At 38.2% G+C, this 19197-nt stretch overlaps 2 protein-coding genes across 2 annotated transcripts; one reads left to right on the top strand and one right to left on the bottom strand.

Moving 5' to 3' along the window:
- Positions 1 to 1885: 1885 nt before the first annotated feature.
- mis18a (MIS18 kinetochore protein A) lies at positions 1886 to 10214 on the bottom strand. The gene is made up of 6 exons (XM_074610623.1): positions 10104 to 10214; positions 9776 to 10066; positions 8204 to 8270; positions 7182 to 7304; positions 6085 to 6187; positions 1886 to 2145 (listed from the first exon to the last, which is right to left on the bottom strand). The coding sequence occupies exons 2-6, from the start codon at positions 10011 to 10013 to the stop codon at positions 2083 to 2085; spliced, it is 594 nt and encodes a 197-aa protein (XP_074466724.1). The 5' UTR covers positions 10014 to 10066; positions 10104 to 10214; the 3' UTR covers positions 1886 to 2082.
- A 2203-nt stretch (positions 10215 to 12417) lies between these two features.
- On the top strand, positions 12418 to 16552 carry haus1 (HAUS augmin-like complex, subunit 1). Its single transcript, XM_074610622.1, has 9 exons — positions 12418 to 12570; positions 12656 to 12830; positions 13997 to 14132; positions 14252 to 14386; positions 14579 to 14702; positions 15870 to 15935; positions 16041 to 16112; positions 16304 to 16351; positions 16441 to 16552. Exons 1-9 carry the CDS (start codon positions 12550 to 12552, stop codon positions 16483 to 16485), a joined length of 822 nt encoding a protein of 273 aa, XP_074466723.1. The 5' UTR covers positions 12418 to 12549; the 3' UTR covers positions 16486 to 16552.
- Positions 16553 to 19197: the final 2645 nt, after the last annotated feature.

Raw genomic sequence — 19197 nt, 5'->3', positions numbered from 1 at the left:
CAGACGCTACCTCTGCATTATTCATCCTTTGTCCCCGAGTGCTTGTAGTGCATGTGTGTAGGAGCACAGAGCACAGACTGATGCATGCGTGTGTTTGTGTGTATGTTTCTACACTGGTATTGGTTTGGCTGGTAATGATTGGTTGAGACTTAAGGGGTGAACGAGGTGAAAGCGATGCAATGATTGCACTCAGTAGTGCAATGCATCCAGCAACATGTCTATATATAAAATGAGTTCAGAGGCTATTCACTGACGCTGACTTCAAACACAAGCCTCTAAGCTTTATCGCTCTGAATGGGACAACAAAAAAACAAACAGGGAGATATGCTCCAAAATGAGTCTGTTACAGGGCGTAACAGCACACATCTGGACAGTCAACTCGCCGGCTGGGTTGCATCATCCACTCTCTGTGCAGGATGCATGGAGGCACCTCATTGTTATGCGAGGACTGGATAAAGACAACACCATCACCATCACCCAGAAAACAACAAAAAACCACGCCGGCTTGTTTGTTGTTGTTTTGACTTTTTTTCCCAGCAGTTGAGGGAGGGGAGAATTAGAGGGAGGGGGAGGGAGAAAGATGGGCACGGGTGGGGTTAGCTAGGGAGAAAAACATCACACAGAGATTAGGGCGTGAGGGTGGGGGGGTTTCACTCAGGACTCCTCCCCCGTGTATGTGTCTGAGCACGAGCGGGGGATAACGTCTGTTGACGGGCGTGCCGGCCAGCGAGCTGGCTGGCTGTTCCTCCGGCAGTGAGCGCGATGACGAGATGGCAACAGGCACTCAGCATAGCACGTGCTCTCAGTTGCCATCGCAACCTGCCCTTGGATACAGCGTGCTGGTTGGCCGTTTCTAACTGTTGTTGTTCTGCGAGGCTGATGAAACCTCGTGGGTGAGGGAGGGCAAGCAGTACAGCATGTAGACGCTTTCCCGCCTTGGTAGAAAGTGTTGCTAGGCACATTAGGGGTCAGTCGGTAAACAAACACTGAGGCTTTAATATATAATCACCCCAAAAGACCTTTACCTAAACTTGCTGTTTAACTCTTAAATCAAAGAAATACTTCCAATTAGAGAGAAAGCCGATGATCCCCCAGCAGTCTTAATGCACAAAGTCAAAGAAAAAGAAACACTTAAAAGGATTATCCTGGTAGTTTAAAGTTTAAAAGTGCCTTATTTGGCTTAATCCTTTATGTAAAACTGACACTATTGAAATGCATTTTTAAATAATATCTTCATTTTTGGAAATAGTTGAATACTTTATTATACAAAAATAATTACGACAAAACAAGATTGTACAACTATGAAGAAACAAAACAAAAATAAAACAAACCAATAATGAGTCAATGGAATAATAAATTCAGGGATGCAAATCGCTGCTCATTATAGAGAACATTTTGGCAATATTTGAAAAAAAGACAGAAACGTATTTAGATCACTCCCAAGTGAAAAAAATAGCCTATAATGTGCCTAACAGAGATGCCAATATTAAAGAGCGAGTGTCTTTTCCAATACAATTTCATCAAATTGTCGTTCACTCTGGCCACAACAAGGCGACGAAAAGCATAAATACAGCAATCCTTCAAGATTCCGCGCTTGAGGAGGAGAACAAAGAAAAAGTGTGTGTGTGTGTGTGTGTGTGTGTGTGTGTGGCCTCAATTGGCCGGATCAATACCACATTGTGCTGAGTTTGCAGCCTGCCTGATGAAATCCTGCACAAATAAACATTCTGCTCACAGCGTATATTCGCTCTGCACCGAGACACCCGGAGAAGACGGTGCCATGAGCCACGGGAGCCGAGCTGACAACATGATTGATTACATGTGCAGGCAGTCTTTGTTTCACCATCGGTAATCAGGACAAAGCGGAGTGGAAGCTGTGTGTGTGTGTGTGTGTGTGTGTGTGTGTGTGTGTGTGTGCAAGGTGAGTCTAGGACAAAATGCATTACTGAGGGAATGTGGTTGAGATAAAAACTTAGAGGAAGCATTAATGTAAAGGTAGGGGCGAGGAGTCACGTTCAACACCTGGATAAGGCACCCACCAAGACAAGTTTACGTCCATCGCTGTCATGCCACATCGCATCCCTACTGAAGGTCAGCATCGATCTCTTCCAGCCTCTGTCCCATGGACAGGACCATCATTTTCATCTGGGGAAGGAGAGATGGGGAAGGTTTTTTTAAAGGATGAGAAGATGAACAGCAAGGGTAGAAAAAAATGAGTAAAAAGTGAGGATGGAATAGGTGGATATGAAGGGAGTAAAGACGGGGAAGAAATGAAGGAGAAAATGGACAGGTGGGAAATGAAGGGAGCAGCAGGAAGCAGTGAGGAAGAAAGAAGGGTGGAGTACAGATAATTGGAAAAGGGGGGGCAGCGGGGGAGAATGACGAAACCCAGAGGGGAAGTGGTCAGGAATGGATGGGTATGAAGGGGTGGAGAGAGGAAGGGAGGGGGTGGGGGAGACAGGTCAGTGGGTGTATAAGATGAAACACCCAAACAAGTGTCTACGAGTCAGACAGACAGACAGAATACATTAACTATGGCGGCACCTTCGTCAGATACAGTATCGCTGAGGACAAAGAATGTAGGGTATCGTTTCAATACTAGTGACGTTACCCAAGGTGTAACTACCGATACCAAGACGACTTCACTCAAAACCTTGCTTTAAGAAATAAGTTTTTTTTCGACAAAACCCTTTTTTCATTTAACAAAAGAAATAGGGCTGCAACTGTGATTATTTTCATCTCATTTCATAACTTGTCAAATTGTTTTTCCGATTAATTGATTAATCTACAAAAAGACAGCAAGCAGTTTTGCAAGTAAAATTGCTTGTTTTTTTCTTATCTGACCAACAATCCAAAACCCCAGAAGTATTTCAACTCTCAATGATTTAAATTGGGAAAAACTGCAAATCTTCACAGTTGAAAGGCTAGAACCAGGGACTGTTTGTCATAGTTTCAGGTGATTATACACTAATGAAAACATAGTTCTGAATATTATATTCCATTTCTGCTAATAGATCCCCCGAAATGTTACACACTGTTCCTTTAAGTAATTTATCAAGCAAGAATGCAAAACAATAATTTCTTGAATATGAGGATTTGCTGCTTTTCTCTGTTTGAGAAAGTCTCTTCGTAAAATTGTTATGGAAAACGTAACACAAAGATTAATAAATTAAAAAATAGAAGAATAAGAAGAAGTGAATTCCAGCATTAAACTGCCTTTTAGAGGATTCTGATTGCGGAGGCAACTTGTTTATCAATGTTTAATCTCAGGAAGCATTCGTGGAAGAAATCCATACTGATGAGCTAAAGATCAAAATAATTTTCCTTTACACACAGATTATTTGGACGTTAATCTTTGTGTAAACAGGTCAAGTAATAATGTCAAAACTGGGAAAAACAGCAAATCTTCACGGCTGAAAGGCTAGAACCAGGGACTATTTGTCATTGTTGCTTAGTAAATGACTTGAACAATTACCAAAATTGTTGTTGATTAATTTTCTGTTCATCAAGTAATCGATGAATCTATTAAGGATATAAGCATTAAAAGAAGCCAAACAAATGTTGAATATATGCTTGTCAAATTGTCTAAACACAAGCAGTACTACAAGAACTGTGTAAACTAAATAAAATACAGTGTAAAATTTGTTTTAATCATAGACTGTATATAAGAATTGGACGTAGTCACCGTGACGTCACTCATAGGTTGGTGGACTACGGTTTGAAACCTCGAGTTCATCGATTTGGCCGTCGTCATGTTGTTTTTTTGGAACCAGAAGTGACAGGAGAGGGTGGAGCTAAGTGCAACCAACATTGAATAAGACTTCTTTTTGGCTAGCAATTGAGACCATAAACTCATGTTTACAATGTTTACTGAGGTAATAAATCAAGTGAGAAGTAGGCTCATTTTCTCATAGACTTCTATACAATCAGACTTCTTTTTGCAACCAGAGGAGTCGCCCCCTGCTGGCTATTAGAAAGAATGCAAGTTTAAGGCACTTCTGCATTGGCTTCACTTTTCTGATCCGGAGGTTGTCGCCAGATTTGAATTAGAAGCTGTCTGATCAACAGCTTTTGATACATGTTGCTACAGGAACATGATTGTGGGTAACAAAAAGTATTGAATCTCAATACCTACATGAGTTGTGGATGCACAAGCCTTTACAAACCACTTATAGCGGAAATGCTATTTAAAATTTTGTCGAGAAAATTGACAGCTTTGGGCCCAAACTCAAACATAACGCTGATGGAAAGATATTAAAGTAGATTTCGTCAGTGAAAGAGCCATAGAAAGGCTGCAACAATTAATCGATTAGTTGTCAACTATTGAAATAATCGGCATCTATTTTGATGATTGATTAATCAGTCATTTTTTAAGAAAAAAAAAAGTAGAAATTCTGATTCCAGCTTCTTAAATGTGAATATTTTCAGGGTTTTTGGCTCTTCTCCTCACTAGGATAGTAAACTGAATAAACAAGACATTTGAGAACGTCACCTTGGGTTTTGGGAAACACTGAACGACTTTTTTCACCATCTTCTGACATTTTATTTACCAACCAACTAATCGATTTATCAAGAAAATAATTGACAGATTAATCGACTATGAAAATAGTAGTTGCAGCCCTGAGCCATAATGATTTATGTTGACAGATGTGATGAAAGAAAGCACTGATTTTAATTTTTGGCCTCGTCAAAGGCCTTTATAATCTTGTTACAAAGCGCCAATGGCTAACGATGAATGCTGGCCTAAAATTAATACAATCATCATCAGATTAATCTTAAGCCTACTCACACAGCGACTAAACACACAAGCATGACACGGTGGCTTTAACGTACATATTAACCAAAGAGAATATGAGTTAAGCCTGTTCATTTTGTTATACGGCGCACCCCTTTGTCTGAGTGACACATGAAGGTGTAGCAACATTATTACATCAGAGACATGAGCTTCGTTGCATGAGATGAACTTAAGAGTTGATTAATTTCGCAATGAACTTGTTCTCGAGGTTCCTCAAAGTGGAACAGTAAAGAACAGATAATTATACATGGAAACTATCAGTTTCAGATATAATAACGACATGGTACTAGTTAGTGTGCTAATACACATGCATTATGTCTCAATGTTTTTTTCTTCCTTCTTGTCTATAAGCAGTACATAGATAACATGTCATTACACAATGAATCAATTGTCACCTGCAGGAAATTCAGATTCCACTGCCAAGTAAAACAAAATACCATGCATACATTTAAAACTAAATACCATGCATTCATCCAGCTACAGTGACAAAGACACTTCATAATCAAAACATGTTTTTCCTCCAACAGAAAGATTCCTCAACATGCTCCCCATCACATCTATTGTCCTCAGTCCAACAGTGTGGGAGGGCTGGCAGGTACTCCTGCACACTATCACCACCTACTGGCCAATCTGTGGTCGTGTGGATATTTTTTTTAAACAAAGGATGATTTAGAATAACTTTTTGAATAACGACTACACTATTACAGGGAAAAATGTAAGTGCTCCCTAAATTTTCATAATAATAAATAAATAAATGAATAAATTAAAAATTTAAACATACATCAAATTATAAACACAAAATGGATTTGGATGTTCTGAAACTTACTGATAATACACTTTATTTGAATCTAAAATGGTAATGAGACATAAATCCCTTTGCAGGGGGTGACACGGTGAGATGAGGTAATGTCTGATACAAACGTCTGCCCGTCACAGGAGTGAGGGCTTCCCAGAACGAAGCTGATGTCATCATTAGCACAACCTGTGCATTGGTAATCAATGAGAGAGAGCTGCTCTAAAGCAATGTCAGAACACTGTCAGCAATACAGTGCAACAACAGTGACTCATAACTGGCAATGCGCAAGACCAATCTGTAGTTTTTTAATCATTTTTACCCAACAATATCATTTTAAAAGGAATAAACTTAACTTGTGTTGGGAGAAATAGTCATGATCACACATTGTAATAAGATTTAGAGCAGACGTTCTGCTCGGCGGATGAAACATTTTATCTCACAGCGATATAATATGAGAGAAAACAGACAAAGAAAAGCAGCAGCAATAATTTACCTCTGTCAGCTGTTGTTCAACAATGCCTCTGTACTCCAGTGTGACTGGCTGCTCTTTGGGGCCCTCTGCTGCCAACATCTGGCTTGCAGAGCCAAGCACATAGCTGAAAAAGATTCACAGTGTAATATTAGGGTGCTAAATGCAGGTAAAGGGGGGATACGTACTATTAATACATTCACAACTAATGAAAGGCCATACAATACCCCAACCATAAACACTACCTGTGTAAAGTTTATCACATTCAGTTTTTGTGGAAGCCATATTTTGTGGTGTGGTATTGGACTGCTGTTTTGAAAAAATAGTTTTCAATTTTGGAACGCAATTCACAACATATCTAATCTTATTTCCAACTTGTTATATAAAACACATAACGTTTGGCTTTTAATTCCTTGTGCCTTTACAGGGTTCTCACTATTTTCAAGAGATCATTTTCAGTGATGATATAGCTGGTATGGTAGACAGGGATCATGCCATACACTAATATGTTCCTCTCTGTGAAAGTCTGATTTAAATGGTTTATGACTATAACTTATTAAGGAAATTAGGGATGCACTGATACCGATGACAATGGAGCCGATCTAGTCAATTCACTTCTATGTTTATACTGTACACTATATACATTATGGACCGAAATTTTAATTCCATGCTGGTGTAGGATTTATTATTTTAATAATAAATAACAATTCAGTTAGTGTATATCTATGTATTGCAACGCTATGTCATCCAACCTGCATGTGCTACCATGTGATGTGACTTGGGGGTGTGTTCACAGCATTTCTACAACATAACAGAGAGCAGCCTATTTAAAATACTCTCATCCATAAACTATCATTTGAACTATAATATGATCCTGAATATAACTTTGCCCTTTCAGGTGGCAACTTTATCTGTTTTGGGGAGCTCTGATAGATAGCATCATAGTTCACTCTCAGCTAGAGGAAAATAGGAGAATGTTGAAATCATTTTCCAAGACAACACAAGATTTTTCACACGAGAGAGAAATAGATTTTTTTTTTTTTTTTAAATCACTTTAACAGATGTAAACTGATGCATGTGTCTTTAAACATTCCTACTAATAATCCAAGCCCTAGACATACCTCTCGATGTCTGCTACATTCAAACAGAATACAAATCTCTTGTGGTCCAGGTTCTTAGGCGTGGATGCGTAGACAATACCAAGCACGGAGCGACAGCCTCCACAGAACAGATCCACAATCAGACTGCGGAGGGAAAAACAGTCAGACAGACAGATGTAATCCAACAAGTAAATTACAAAATACTGGTGCTTGTCAATGCATTCAAAAGCAACACATGCTAATTTTCCTATCCATCTACTACCCCTATAATAAAAGGTATGAGTAGGTTCAGACAACAAAAACGATTTGGTTAGGGAGTATTGTGGTTGGGGAAAGATAACAGTGATGGGTACTTTACATATACAATACATATATATAGTATATAAATAAGTATATAAGTTATAATGTGTGCAACAATAAACTGTTAAAATAACAAATCATAACATTATTAACTACGTTATCAATTTACCATTAATAAATGATGGCTATTATAAAGTGTAGGGACAAGGGCAATCCTGCTGCATAATGCACATTTTTAATTTTGATACTTTAGGTACATTTTGCTGATAGATAGATAGATAGATAGATAGATAGATAGATAGATAGATAGATAGATAGATAGATAGTAACTTTATTGATCCCGAGGGAAATTCAAGTTTCCAGCATCACAGTTCCATAGTGCAAAACATGTTAGTAAAAAGGCAGTAAAAAAGTTAGTAGTACAAAGTACAAAAAAATATACCAGATATAAAAATACAAGGAGATGAAGAAAACTGTTAAAACTGAATATAGTGCAGGGTAACAGCTGTGATACACGACTATTAAAAAAGTGAATATAGTGCAGAAGAGACTGTTAAAAATGAGTATTGTGCAGGGTAACTCCAGAGGTGATATGACTTCTAAACTTTTACTCAGGTAACACTTTGAATGCATAGCTTTTAAATGTGGCTAATGGAGTATTTTTACATAGTTGTACTGTATTGGTACGTTTACACGAGTAAAAAGCTCAATGCTTCATTCAGTACTGGGAAGGACCTTCTTACCAGGGAGATCGTTTGTTCGCTTCATGCCGGCGAGTGTCCTCTCCAAGCACCACGTTGTCAGTGACCCCTAAGACCAAAACAAATCACAGACCTGTCAGCTGAGTATATTCACAAACCTCTACAACTGCATTTGAATGCACTAGTGATGTGTCGGTCACGAACGAGCCGGTTCATTGAGCCGGCTCTCTTAAGTGAAAGATAAGAGCCGGCTCCCGTCCAAGAGCGTTTTTTTCTTTCTTATTTTTTTCTTTAATTAATTCAAGGCAGAATGATTGGACGATCTTCTCCGCGAAACGGGCACTCCATGCACTGCAGGAGGGGAGAGGAGGAGAGAAAGAGAGAAAGAGAGAGGAGTGCGGTGCGCGAATAGCAGACAAGATGAGTAACAGTCAGAAACGAAGCAGCATGTAAAATTACGATATTCTGGAAATGATAAGGTTTAGTATAATTATATTGAATAATTTAAAAGGGACTGTTTGTAACTTTTTACACGTATAAATCTACTGGGTCGGTTTCCCATGCTCGCTCGCTTGTGCGCGCTCGCGTGTGCGCGCTCGCGTGTGGGCGCTCGCGTGTGGCCGGAGTCTCTCCTCTGTACTCTGCTCCGCTGCCTGCTTGCCTTCACTCACACACCGCACACGTTCTCGCTGTCTCGCTCCACCTCTACACGTGCATGCACGCACTACACACTGCAGAAGAGTTAGTTTAGCTCTGAGAATATCTAGTGAATGTACAGTGGACGTTTGTGCAGAAATAAATGCTGCAGCTCCTCCAGACCAACAGAGGTTCCCCGAGTCTTATGAAGTGACGGGGCTCCGCAGCAAAAAACTTTAACGTCTCCGACCGGGTGCCGGTGTCCCCCCTGTTCCCTCCGACTGCGGTCGGAGACGATAACGTTTCTCTTTCTGCTTCAGGAGGGAGGGAGGCTGAAGCAGGAAAAGCCAACACTAGGATCAGCATTGATTCACGGAGAGACCTTCGTCTGGTCAGCTAACATTACTGCTAAGCAGGTGAAATATAGAGTGATATTGTGGTTTTAGCTAACGTGTGTAGCCCCACTGTTTTGAGCGATGCTCGTTCATGTCTATTTAGAGCGAGCAAGCGCGAGCCCGACGCTGACTTTCGTTGACTTAACGGCCACAGGTGTCGCTGTTAACAAGCATTTCTGAAAGTTACAAATAGTCCCTTTAAGTGATATATGTGCACACATACTAATCATAAGTCAAAACTGCCTTAAATTTGGCTGAATTGTAAAAGGCAGAAGTGGTAAAATGAAGAGCCGTTTGGGAGCCGAAAGAGCCGGCTCTTCTTGGTGAGCTGAGCCAAATGATCTGGCTCACTAAAAAGAGCCGGAATTCCCATCACTAGGATGCACCATTCTATCAGGCGTTTTTAACTGCAACAAGCTAGCTAGCTTTCACATTAGCAGTTTAGAGTGATAAATACAATAACTAACGTTAGTAGAAAGATATATATAACGTTGTGTTAGTGGGGGCAGTTTGATAAGCCGACCAACTGACTTATCTAGAGGTTAACTGTAACGTCATGTAGCCAAATCACTCAGCTACTCACGCTTCAGTCGGATCTGGTTCTGTCCGTCTTCACTTCCGTCCCAGGACAGAGAGTCCCCGACAGGTAGCCGGCACTTCCCGCAGATGAAGACTACAGGTCCGTCCTCCTCCTCCTCATCCTCCTCTTCTTCTTCTCGGCCAAACAACTTCTCTTCGATGGCAGTGGAGTCTATACTGGACTCAAACGTGGCATTTACAAGTTTCTGTCGGTGTTTTAACAAGTTTAATCTCGACGCCATGTTTTACTAGTTTCTCCCAAACAAGACGAGAAGCTGTTTGAACTTCTTCTTCTCTGGTGAGCTGTTTGAGCTGTTTGAACTTCTTCTTCTTCTCTGGTGAGCTGTTTGAGCTGTTTGAACTGACGCGGGTCGTTGATGGGTTGAAGTGGAGATCCCTGAAGTATCCAGACGACGCGAGATGACTATTGTTCTGTACTTCCGCTTTCGTCTGTAAGGCATGGCAAGGCAGCTTTATTTGTAGAGCACATTTCAGCAACAAGGCAATTCAAAGTGCTTTACATAAACATTCAAGAACATTGCGACAAAGTGCAAAAGAACATTAAGAAATAATTAAAACAGTCATAAAAACATAAAAACCTTAAAGATTAGAAAATAAAAACAAGCTAAAAATAAAAGCTAGGATCGAAGCTAAAATAGAATATAAAACACAAGAGTAAAAGCTCTAGTGCAGAATAAGATCATTATCTGGTTTAATAAAAGGCAGCAGCAAACAGGAAAGTTTTAAGCTCTGTAGAGATAAAAATCGAAGTTGCGTTAATGCGTTAAAGAAATTAGTGGCATTAAAACAAATTTGCATTAACACGTTATTATCGCGTTAACTCTGACAGCCCTAAAATATATATATATATATATATATATTATATTATATTATATTTAGGATATTTTAATTAAAAAATATATAATATATATGTTTATTTGTGGGCTGGTGGCTTTTATAGAGATATGTTTTCAAAAGTGGTCATTCATCCTGTCAGTCATTTATCATGCGTAAATATAAAATAAATAAAAGTATGTCCCTCAGAATGCATCGCTCACAGGTCTATTACGGAAAAAAAACATGAAAGAAAGAAGGAGAAATGTGTAGGGGACAGAAAAATAATCATAAAAATAAACAGCAATACCAAAAAGATATACAAATAAAAATTACTGATTCCCCAGGGCAGTTGGGTAATCAATCAACTCCAATGACATAAATTGGCTCTTTTATCACATATCCTATGTTTATTTTTGTTAGTATGCAATATGTATGCATACATATATCATATATATATAAATACAAAATAATGTAGTCTATGTAATTGTTCATATAAGGTTCTTCATATGCATGTATGAAAACATGACACGTATGATTAGAGATGGTTACAAAAAGATTCACTAGTGTTATTCAGCATTCAACAGTAAGATACAGACTCCACAAGGTGGCTAAGATTTGAAAATGTGGTTTTAAAGGAATGCATCAACCCCAGAATGACCATTTATATATCAATTACTCACGCCATGTTACCTTGAATTCTTGAAGAAAATTTAGCTTTTCTTGCATGTATTCACAGTAAATGAAGAAACCAAAAAAACTGAGAAAAGTCGTGAGTAATTGATATATCGTTTAACAACAGCAAAACTATATTAAAACATCAGTTTACAAACTCTCACACATTGTCTCATTTATCCAGTCGTATACTCAGTACTTCCCAAACACACATTTCCACTAAAACCGTACTATTTATAACACTTCCGCATAAAACAGCCTCACACTTGTGCAGGTGTGTATTTGGGATTTTTCATTCACCATGGAGGCATGTGAAGAAAAAAAACAATGTTTTCTTCAAGAATACAAGGTAACATGAGGTGAGCGGTTGATATACAAATTTACATATAACAAAAATGTAAATTTATATACATATTTACCCATGATAAATGTTACATAAGTGCTGAACATGGATACTGATCTTGCATTGATGAGCAGATGTTTTCCTCTCTTTCGCTGCGATGCTAAATAAAATGAAAATAATCATCACCAAAAAACATGATGACTTGTAAAGACACCGGATCAGTCCATTAAAAGGTTTGTTAAAACTTGGCAGGGCCAGCTCTATATTGTTGGCTTAAAAGTGTTTAGTCAGTTTCATTACAATTTACACTTTTATTAACGAATAAGTGCAGCGGGGCAGATGAAAACGTTACAGGGGTGAAAAGTGTATTTCTTTCTTTATTTGTTAATTTGTTATACCTCAATGCATAAAGTGAGGATTTTTTTAATTTTTTTCATTTCATTCATTCATTCATTCATTCATTCATTCAGTCATTATTACATAAGTTTCTCATTAAGTGTGTGTGTAAGTGTGAGACTTCCTACTCCAAGCTTTTCAACTCTAGTGGGAAAAAGGTTATAGCTCAGGAGAACCAACGTGAACTATCTTGATCTAATCTTTATCTTTGGGAGCCAAGCGGAACGTGAACCGGAAACACATTGTGAGAGCTTTATTTATTTTATTTTTTTAAACGTACTTCACCACCTGTTTTATTTTTAGTTATTCAATCTATCACAAATTAACAAAAAAATGAAAATCGTTGTTGTTACCAGTAGTAGCTGCGACATTTGCTCCATCTTGTGATTGGCTTGTGACCCGGAAGTTATTAGTATGATTTTCGGGAGCGCGAAACAGGAAGGCGAAAACTGTTGTCATTTGTTTCTATAGCTACAGGACCACCTCGGGGTTATAAGAAGCTAGTCGCTGTGGTTTCCTTTTCATTCATCATGTGTGAAAAGATCAAGAAGGTATCAGTGTTGTTGTGCTAGTATGACTTTATAAGTTAACACAGTGACTGTTTAGTTTACCCTCCTGTCTCATGTCGCTCCTCAGGTGAACAGCTGGCTCAGCTCTGTGTTTGGAGATCAGCCGGTGCCTCAGTTTGAGGTCAACACGAGGACGGTGGACATCCTGTACCAGCTGGTCCGGTCCAGTGAAGCCCGGTGCGGGGACACAGCTCTCCTCACTGAAGACCTCCAACAGAAAGCAGCAGAGTATCAGGCTGAGGGTGAGACACACTGACACATCTGGATGGTGGAGTGAGTGAAATATACATTTCAGTCTTCAGAAGTGTCTAATCCGTTTGTAAATGTAGCCTATATTATCATATTAGATAACACAATGTAGTCTAATATATAAATAAATGGGTACTGTAGATAGACAGAGGAAGAAAGGTTCATGTTGATGGATAGATACTGTAATCTGTACAGTATGTTGGCTGTATGTTTCTGCATACATTACAGCTCCATACATACAGCCATAATAATTTTTCTCAGTTATGATAACAATATACTCACTAAAGTAATAGCTGCAGTTCTGAGAACACAGTGACATCGCTGCAATAAAGTGTCATCATGGGGCAAGACACAGTTTGTAAACAAGACACAGTTTAGCCTGGACTGAACCGTCAGGAATATTTTCCTTCATTATTACACAGGAAAACCTACAGATCATAGTGGGTTTCTTTTTAGCAATGCTGCCACCCAGATCTCAGCAATTATTGCGGTGAGTACAATGTTGTTATTACAAGGAATGATGGCCCCAAACTACAATAATAAGACCCAAGTTGCAGGGTTGGCTTAAGGCATAGGCCATATAGGCGGTCGCCTAGGGTGACGTCTTCTGGGGGGCGCTGGTCGCCCCCCTAATTAATCAATTAATAAATAAATAAATACATTAAAAAAAATCCCTCATTTTATGCATTGAGGTATAACAAATTAACAAATAAAGAAAGAAATACTGTAACTTTTTCTTCTGCCCCGCTGCACTTATTCGTTAATAAAAGTGTAAATTGTGGTGAAACTGACTAAACACTTTTAAGCCAACAATATCAGGGACCAATTGTTTGTTTATATTATAATAAATACAGTTATTTATGAAAATCTTCATTGTTGTCTTAAAACCATTGTGATGTCTGATGTGTGTTGCGGTTTACAGGACTAGGGTTCTGAGGGGGTTAGGTGACGGCGGGGGGGGGGTCTCCAAATCTGAATTTGGCCTAGGGCTCCAAAAGGGCTGCCAAGTTTTAACAAACCTTTTAATGGGCTGATCCGGTGTCTTTACGTGCTTCACTTCACTGTTTGCAGTTTTGTCAAGTGTATGACAGTCCATTAATTCACACCACAAAGTCTTCCCAGCATTTTCACAGAACTCATCTGTTTTTCCTCCATGTAGGTGCTCATCTCCGTGATGTTCTTCTACAAGGTGTAGGTCTGTCCTGTTCAAGCTTGTCAAAGCCCGCTGCTGACTACCTGTCTGCTTTAGTGGACACTGCCATGGTGCTGGGAGTCAGAGACACATCACTGTGCAGGTACACCGTCATTCCACTGTTGAAGTCTGTTTTCGTTTACTATTTTCTCTTGGTTACTAGTTTCCTTGATGAAGATACCATTGAGAGATTTCACAGTTGGATTTGTATTTCTTGTCTAGCTTCATGCCAGCAGTGAACAACCTCACCAACGAGCTGCTGGAAGAAGAGAAGTCAAACAGGAGACTTGAGAGGGAGCTCAGGGCGCTCAGCAAGAGACTGGGTGCTACTCTGGTGATGCGGAGCAGCTTACAAGAGTAAGGACAAACATGGATAAAGAGGATGATGACTTTGGCATGTTGAATATTACTACGGCTTTGTATAATTGCTATAGTAAACACACAGTCCTGGGCTATGACATACAGTGTTTAGGCACATCCCCTTACAACAGTCATAAACCATTTGCCTATACACACTCATCTGTAATCAGTGTTCTTAATTTTCTTCAGGGACATCAACAAAACTGTCAAATCACAGTCGGTGGAGAGCGCTAAAGCGGAGGAGAGAATGCTCCACATGGATTTTGTTACGGCAAAGGCTAAAGAGCTCAGCAGCAGGCGGGAGAGGGCAGAGGTATGTTGTGGTGTTATTCTATTTGTACAATATACTGCTCTTGAAAAGGATAAGGTGGAAAATGGCCAGATATTTAAAGAGGACCTATTATGCTTTTGTGATTTTTTCTCTTTCCTATAGTGTGTTATATAGTTTTTTGTGCATGTAAAAGGTCTGCAAAGTTATAAAGCCCAAAGTCCACGCCAAAGGGAGTTACACTCCCTCACAGAAACACTGCTACTGAACTGCCTGAAATACCTCGCTTGAAGTCCCGCCTTTTTCTTCTGTAACGTGGTGATGTCACCCAGTAACACACTTTGTGCCTAGTGGCTAGTCAAACAAAGCTAAATGGTGAAAAGAGGTGCTGCTGCACAACCGGTACGAGCAAAATTAAGCGTTTTTTTTAACGTTAAAGCATGTAAACATGTTGTGGTAGAAACCCAAAATACAAGTATGCACCTGAAAATAGGTCCTTTTTTAAGAGTTTTACATTTCACCCTGTTTCATATCAAATATTCATGTCTTAGCAGGAGGTTTGCTCTGGGTGAGAAAATGAAGCAAAATTGTACTAATGACAACTTGCTATGCAGCCTGAAGAGGAATTCATTATTGGTGTCCTCAGCCACCAGTTAGAGAAAATACCAATCAACACAAGCCCAAAAAAACAAAACTCAAACAACCAATGGCATAAAAATACTCAATTAGAAGGGTGAAACATGGAGAGGATGAAGAGAGTCTTCTAGAAAACCCTCTGCCAGCATCTAGCAGTGGGAAATAACAAACTTCAGGGTATGATAGCTGATACGCTATGCAGATATATTACTTATATCAATTTATAGTTCAATAAAGTTGCCACTGAAAAAAAATACTAGAATGCTTCTAAAGATGTTACCAAAGGTGCAAAAAATTGCTCTCTGAAAAATAGCAAATACCACTACCACTTTTATTTTGTTAAGAAAGACAGACTGTAGTATGATGCAGGTGTAATGTGGGCACCAAGGTACTGACTCTGGTTTAGAGCACAGAGATGCTGCAGACAGGCCCAACGATTAACACCGTGGTATCATTGTCAGGAGAGACCAGATATTCTAAATATATATATATATATATCATGACTAGACATGACACACAGTCACGCAGCAGCAGCAGCTTGGTTGTCTGTTTTATTCTCTTCTATCAATCCTGCAGGCTCAGCTCGTGTCCAGGAACATGGACAAGTCTATCACCCACCAGGCTATTGTGCAGCTCTCTGAGGTAATTTCAGCTGTTCCACATGCAACAAGGTCGAGCACCACGGTAATGAAAACACTTTCTGCTGTCAGGGTTTTGAAATGCGTCATCTTATTTGTCTCTCTGTAGGAAGCCACCGCGCTGAAACAAGAAATAATCCCCTTGAAAAAGAAAATAGAGACTTACATGGACTTAAGCCCGGTACGTTTGTTTCCAGTTTGTCTCGTTACAGTTCCAACAACCAAAAGTTTTATGTTTTATGTTTTTATGTGTGTAGTAAAAATTAAACCAACTTGACAGAAATGGGTGAAACACGTCTGAATATTTAGAGATGTTTCTGTATTTGACTTTATGTAATGTTTTTGTTTTTTTTACCTTCTAATCCACAACAGAGCCCGTCTCTTGCTCAAGTGAAAATAGAAGAAGCAAAAAGAGAGCTGGTGAGTATCTTAATAGTTTATTCAATGATGGATGAGATGTGGTTGTTTACTTTTTATTTTAATGCCACATTGTGTTTCCTCGATTACAGGCAGCAATCGATTCCCAACTGGAGATGAAAATGGATTTCAAGTGAAGATAATGTTTCCTCTTTTGAGCTGTAAATTCTGTGTTTGAAAAATAATAAAGTCATTGTTGTAAAGGCATAAATGGTTCCCTCTGACAATCTGTCCTTTTGCATTTTAATGCAGTTTCTACGATTGCGTCGCCCTCAAGCAAATCACACGACTGTCTCCTTCTTTTGAATGTTCTAAGTAAATAAAGCAACCTCCCTAGACAGGAAATGTGTGTCCACCACAGCTGATTTCCTTGAAAGAATTGTACGTTAAAAGAAAAATATTTTGATTTATTAGCAATTCAGTTTAGAAAAAAAATTTTTTGTGCTCTTTCATTCCTTTGGTTGGACCTATTCAGTTTATCTCCCCCTCTTCCTGTTCGTAACAAAACATCATTAGCACTAATCAAATGTTTTGTCTTTATTTTCTAGTCTCTGCTATCTAATCGAGGGGTTGTGTTCCCAATTTGAACAAGTTTTTAACAACATGCCTTGTGAGAATTTTTCTTTGATCAAAGTTTGTCTGCCAGATACATATTAATTATTCGCGTCGGGCCAAAAGCAGAGAAAACACTTTACATTTACATGAACACTAATAGTTGTTAGTTAATTAAATAATAAGTACTTATATACTGTATGTAATTTCTACCTTATCCTTAAAGATCACATATTATAAAAAAGTGAGATTTTCATGTTTCTTTATTACAAAGCTGGCTTAAGTCCTATATAAATATTGTGAAAGTATCGAAACGCTCAATCCACAGGGAAATACACACAGCCCGTATTCAGAAACTGCATTCGAAACAACCTGTCAGGATTTCTGTCCATTTGTGATGTCACAAATATACAATATTTAGACCCTTTACACAGATTTAAAAGTAAAATTCTAAACGTGTCCCAGTTTATTACTGGTTGCAGTGTATGTGAATGTCATCAGCTGACAGGAAGTACACATGGACCCAATCTGTTGCATAGCAACGCAATTCTGTTGCAATTTCATCGCAATTCCGACGAAATGCGCTAAAACGGAGCATTTCAGACAGGGTAAATACAGGCATATTCAGGCAGACAGTATGCGGAAAATAATGTTTTTTTTTAACATTACAGCATGTAAACATGTTCTAATAGAAACAAAATACAAGTATGAACCTGAAAATGAGCACAATATGGGACCTTTAAGACATTTGTGTCATTAAGTGGAATAGGAAATTGCTGACAATAAGGCAGCCTTACGATGGGTCAAAAATTTGTTTTTCTAATTCTTATTTCTTTACATAAGACCACACATCTACATTTCTGAACTGTTTTTCACAATAGCTCAAGACATGAAAATAGGAATGTTATGAGTACATTAACTCAAGTACTTTTTCTGACTTTCTTTGTTTGGACCTACATGGTTGAATCTTTGAGTTTGACAACAAAATTCCACAGGCTTTGGAGGGATAACAGCACATGAAAGGGGTTTTTGGAAAGACTCCCTGGGTGCCTGAAGCTAAAGTACAGAGAATGGAACCAACTAGGGGGCCTGTTGTCCAGTTTGTATGCAAAATATCACCTCTCAGTTCCTCCCCCCTGCCAGTCTTCTGAGCATGGAGACCCCAGCGTCTCTGTCAGTTTGACTGTTGTAGGTCTGCGCTGCAGTCTGACACGTAGATTGGCCGGTTACCATGGAGTGGGTCATGGATGTGGGCCGTTGAGCAGTTTACCCAGTAGGCCCCCTGCTTCATTCAAAGGCACCGTGGTTAGGGCATCGACAGTCTATGAAAAGAAACAGAATCAAAATATCATTCCACTGAAGTCATCTTGGGACACTCACAGACTCACACAAAGCATCTTTTACATTATGCTTGTGGTTTGGGCACTGGCTCTATCTATGGCTATCTTTGCCTTTTAATTTGAGGGCTGCTCTCTTGAACAAAAGATTATAGTATTTTTCTTCCAGGTGTATGTAAAGTTTATCTCTTCCTTTTTACATTGACTCTGCATTATTCATTTTGCGGGGGGCAGATATTACACAATCTTCCAAATACAGCCATGGAGGACATAACCTGCCAAAATCAAAAATAAATAAATAAATGACTTGATAAATAAATATGCCATTAAATGAACCAAAAATAATATTTAAAAGAAATGTAGGCATTAATTAATTAATAAAATGTGATATTTCTGTTTAAATTAGCTTCTTTATTTATTTATTTTTAGCTTTGTATTACTTCCCCTATATATCTACTCTGCTATTTAATTTCCCCTTATATTTTTTTATTTATTCATGTATTTCTATTAACTTTTAAATGTATGTATTTTATTTTTACATTTAGGTTTTACTTATTTTAGATTTATTTTTTTACTTGTATTTATTCATTATTTAATTGTATTTATTCATTTATGTATTTTTTTATTAACTTTTAAATGTATGTATTTATTTATTTTAGATTTATTTTTTACATGTGTTTATTCATTATTAAATTGTATGCATTTATGTATGTATTCTATGCAATTATTTATTCATGTATTTTTATTAACTTTTAAATGTATGTATTTATTTTTCACTTTTATGTTTTATTTATTTTAGATTGATTTTTTACATGTATTTATTCATTATGTAAATGTATTTATTCATTATGTAAATGTATTTATTCATTTATGTATTTTTTTATTCACTTTTAAATGTATGTTTTTATTTATTTTAGATTGATTTTTACAAGTGTTTATTCATTATTAAATTGTATGCAT

Source organism: Sebastes fasciatus, chromosome 16, assembly GCF_043250625.1.
Source record: "Sebastes fasciatus isolate fSebFas1 chromosome 16, fSebFas1.pri, whole genome shotgun sequence".
Taxonomy (NCBI): Eukaryota; Metazoa; Chordata; class Actinopteri; order Perciformes; family Sebastidae; genus Sebastes; species Sebastes fasciatus.
Note: the sequence above shows the minus strand (reverse complement) of the source record. Positions and strands in the feature narration are given on the sequence as shown.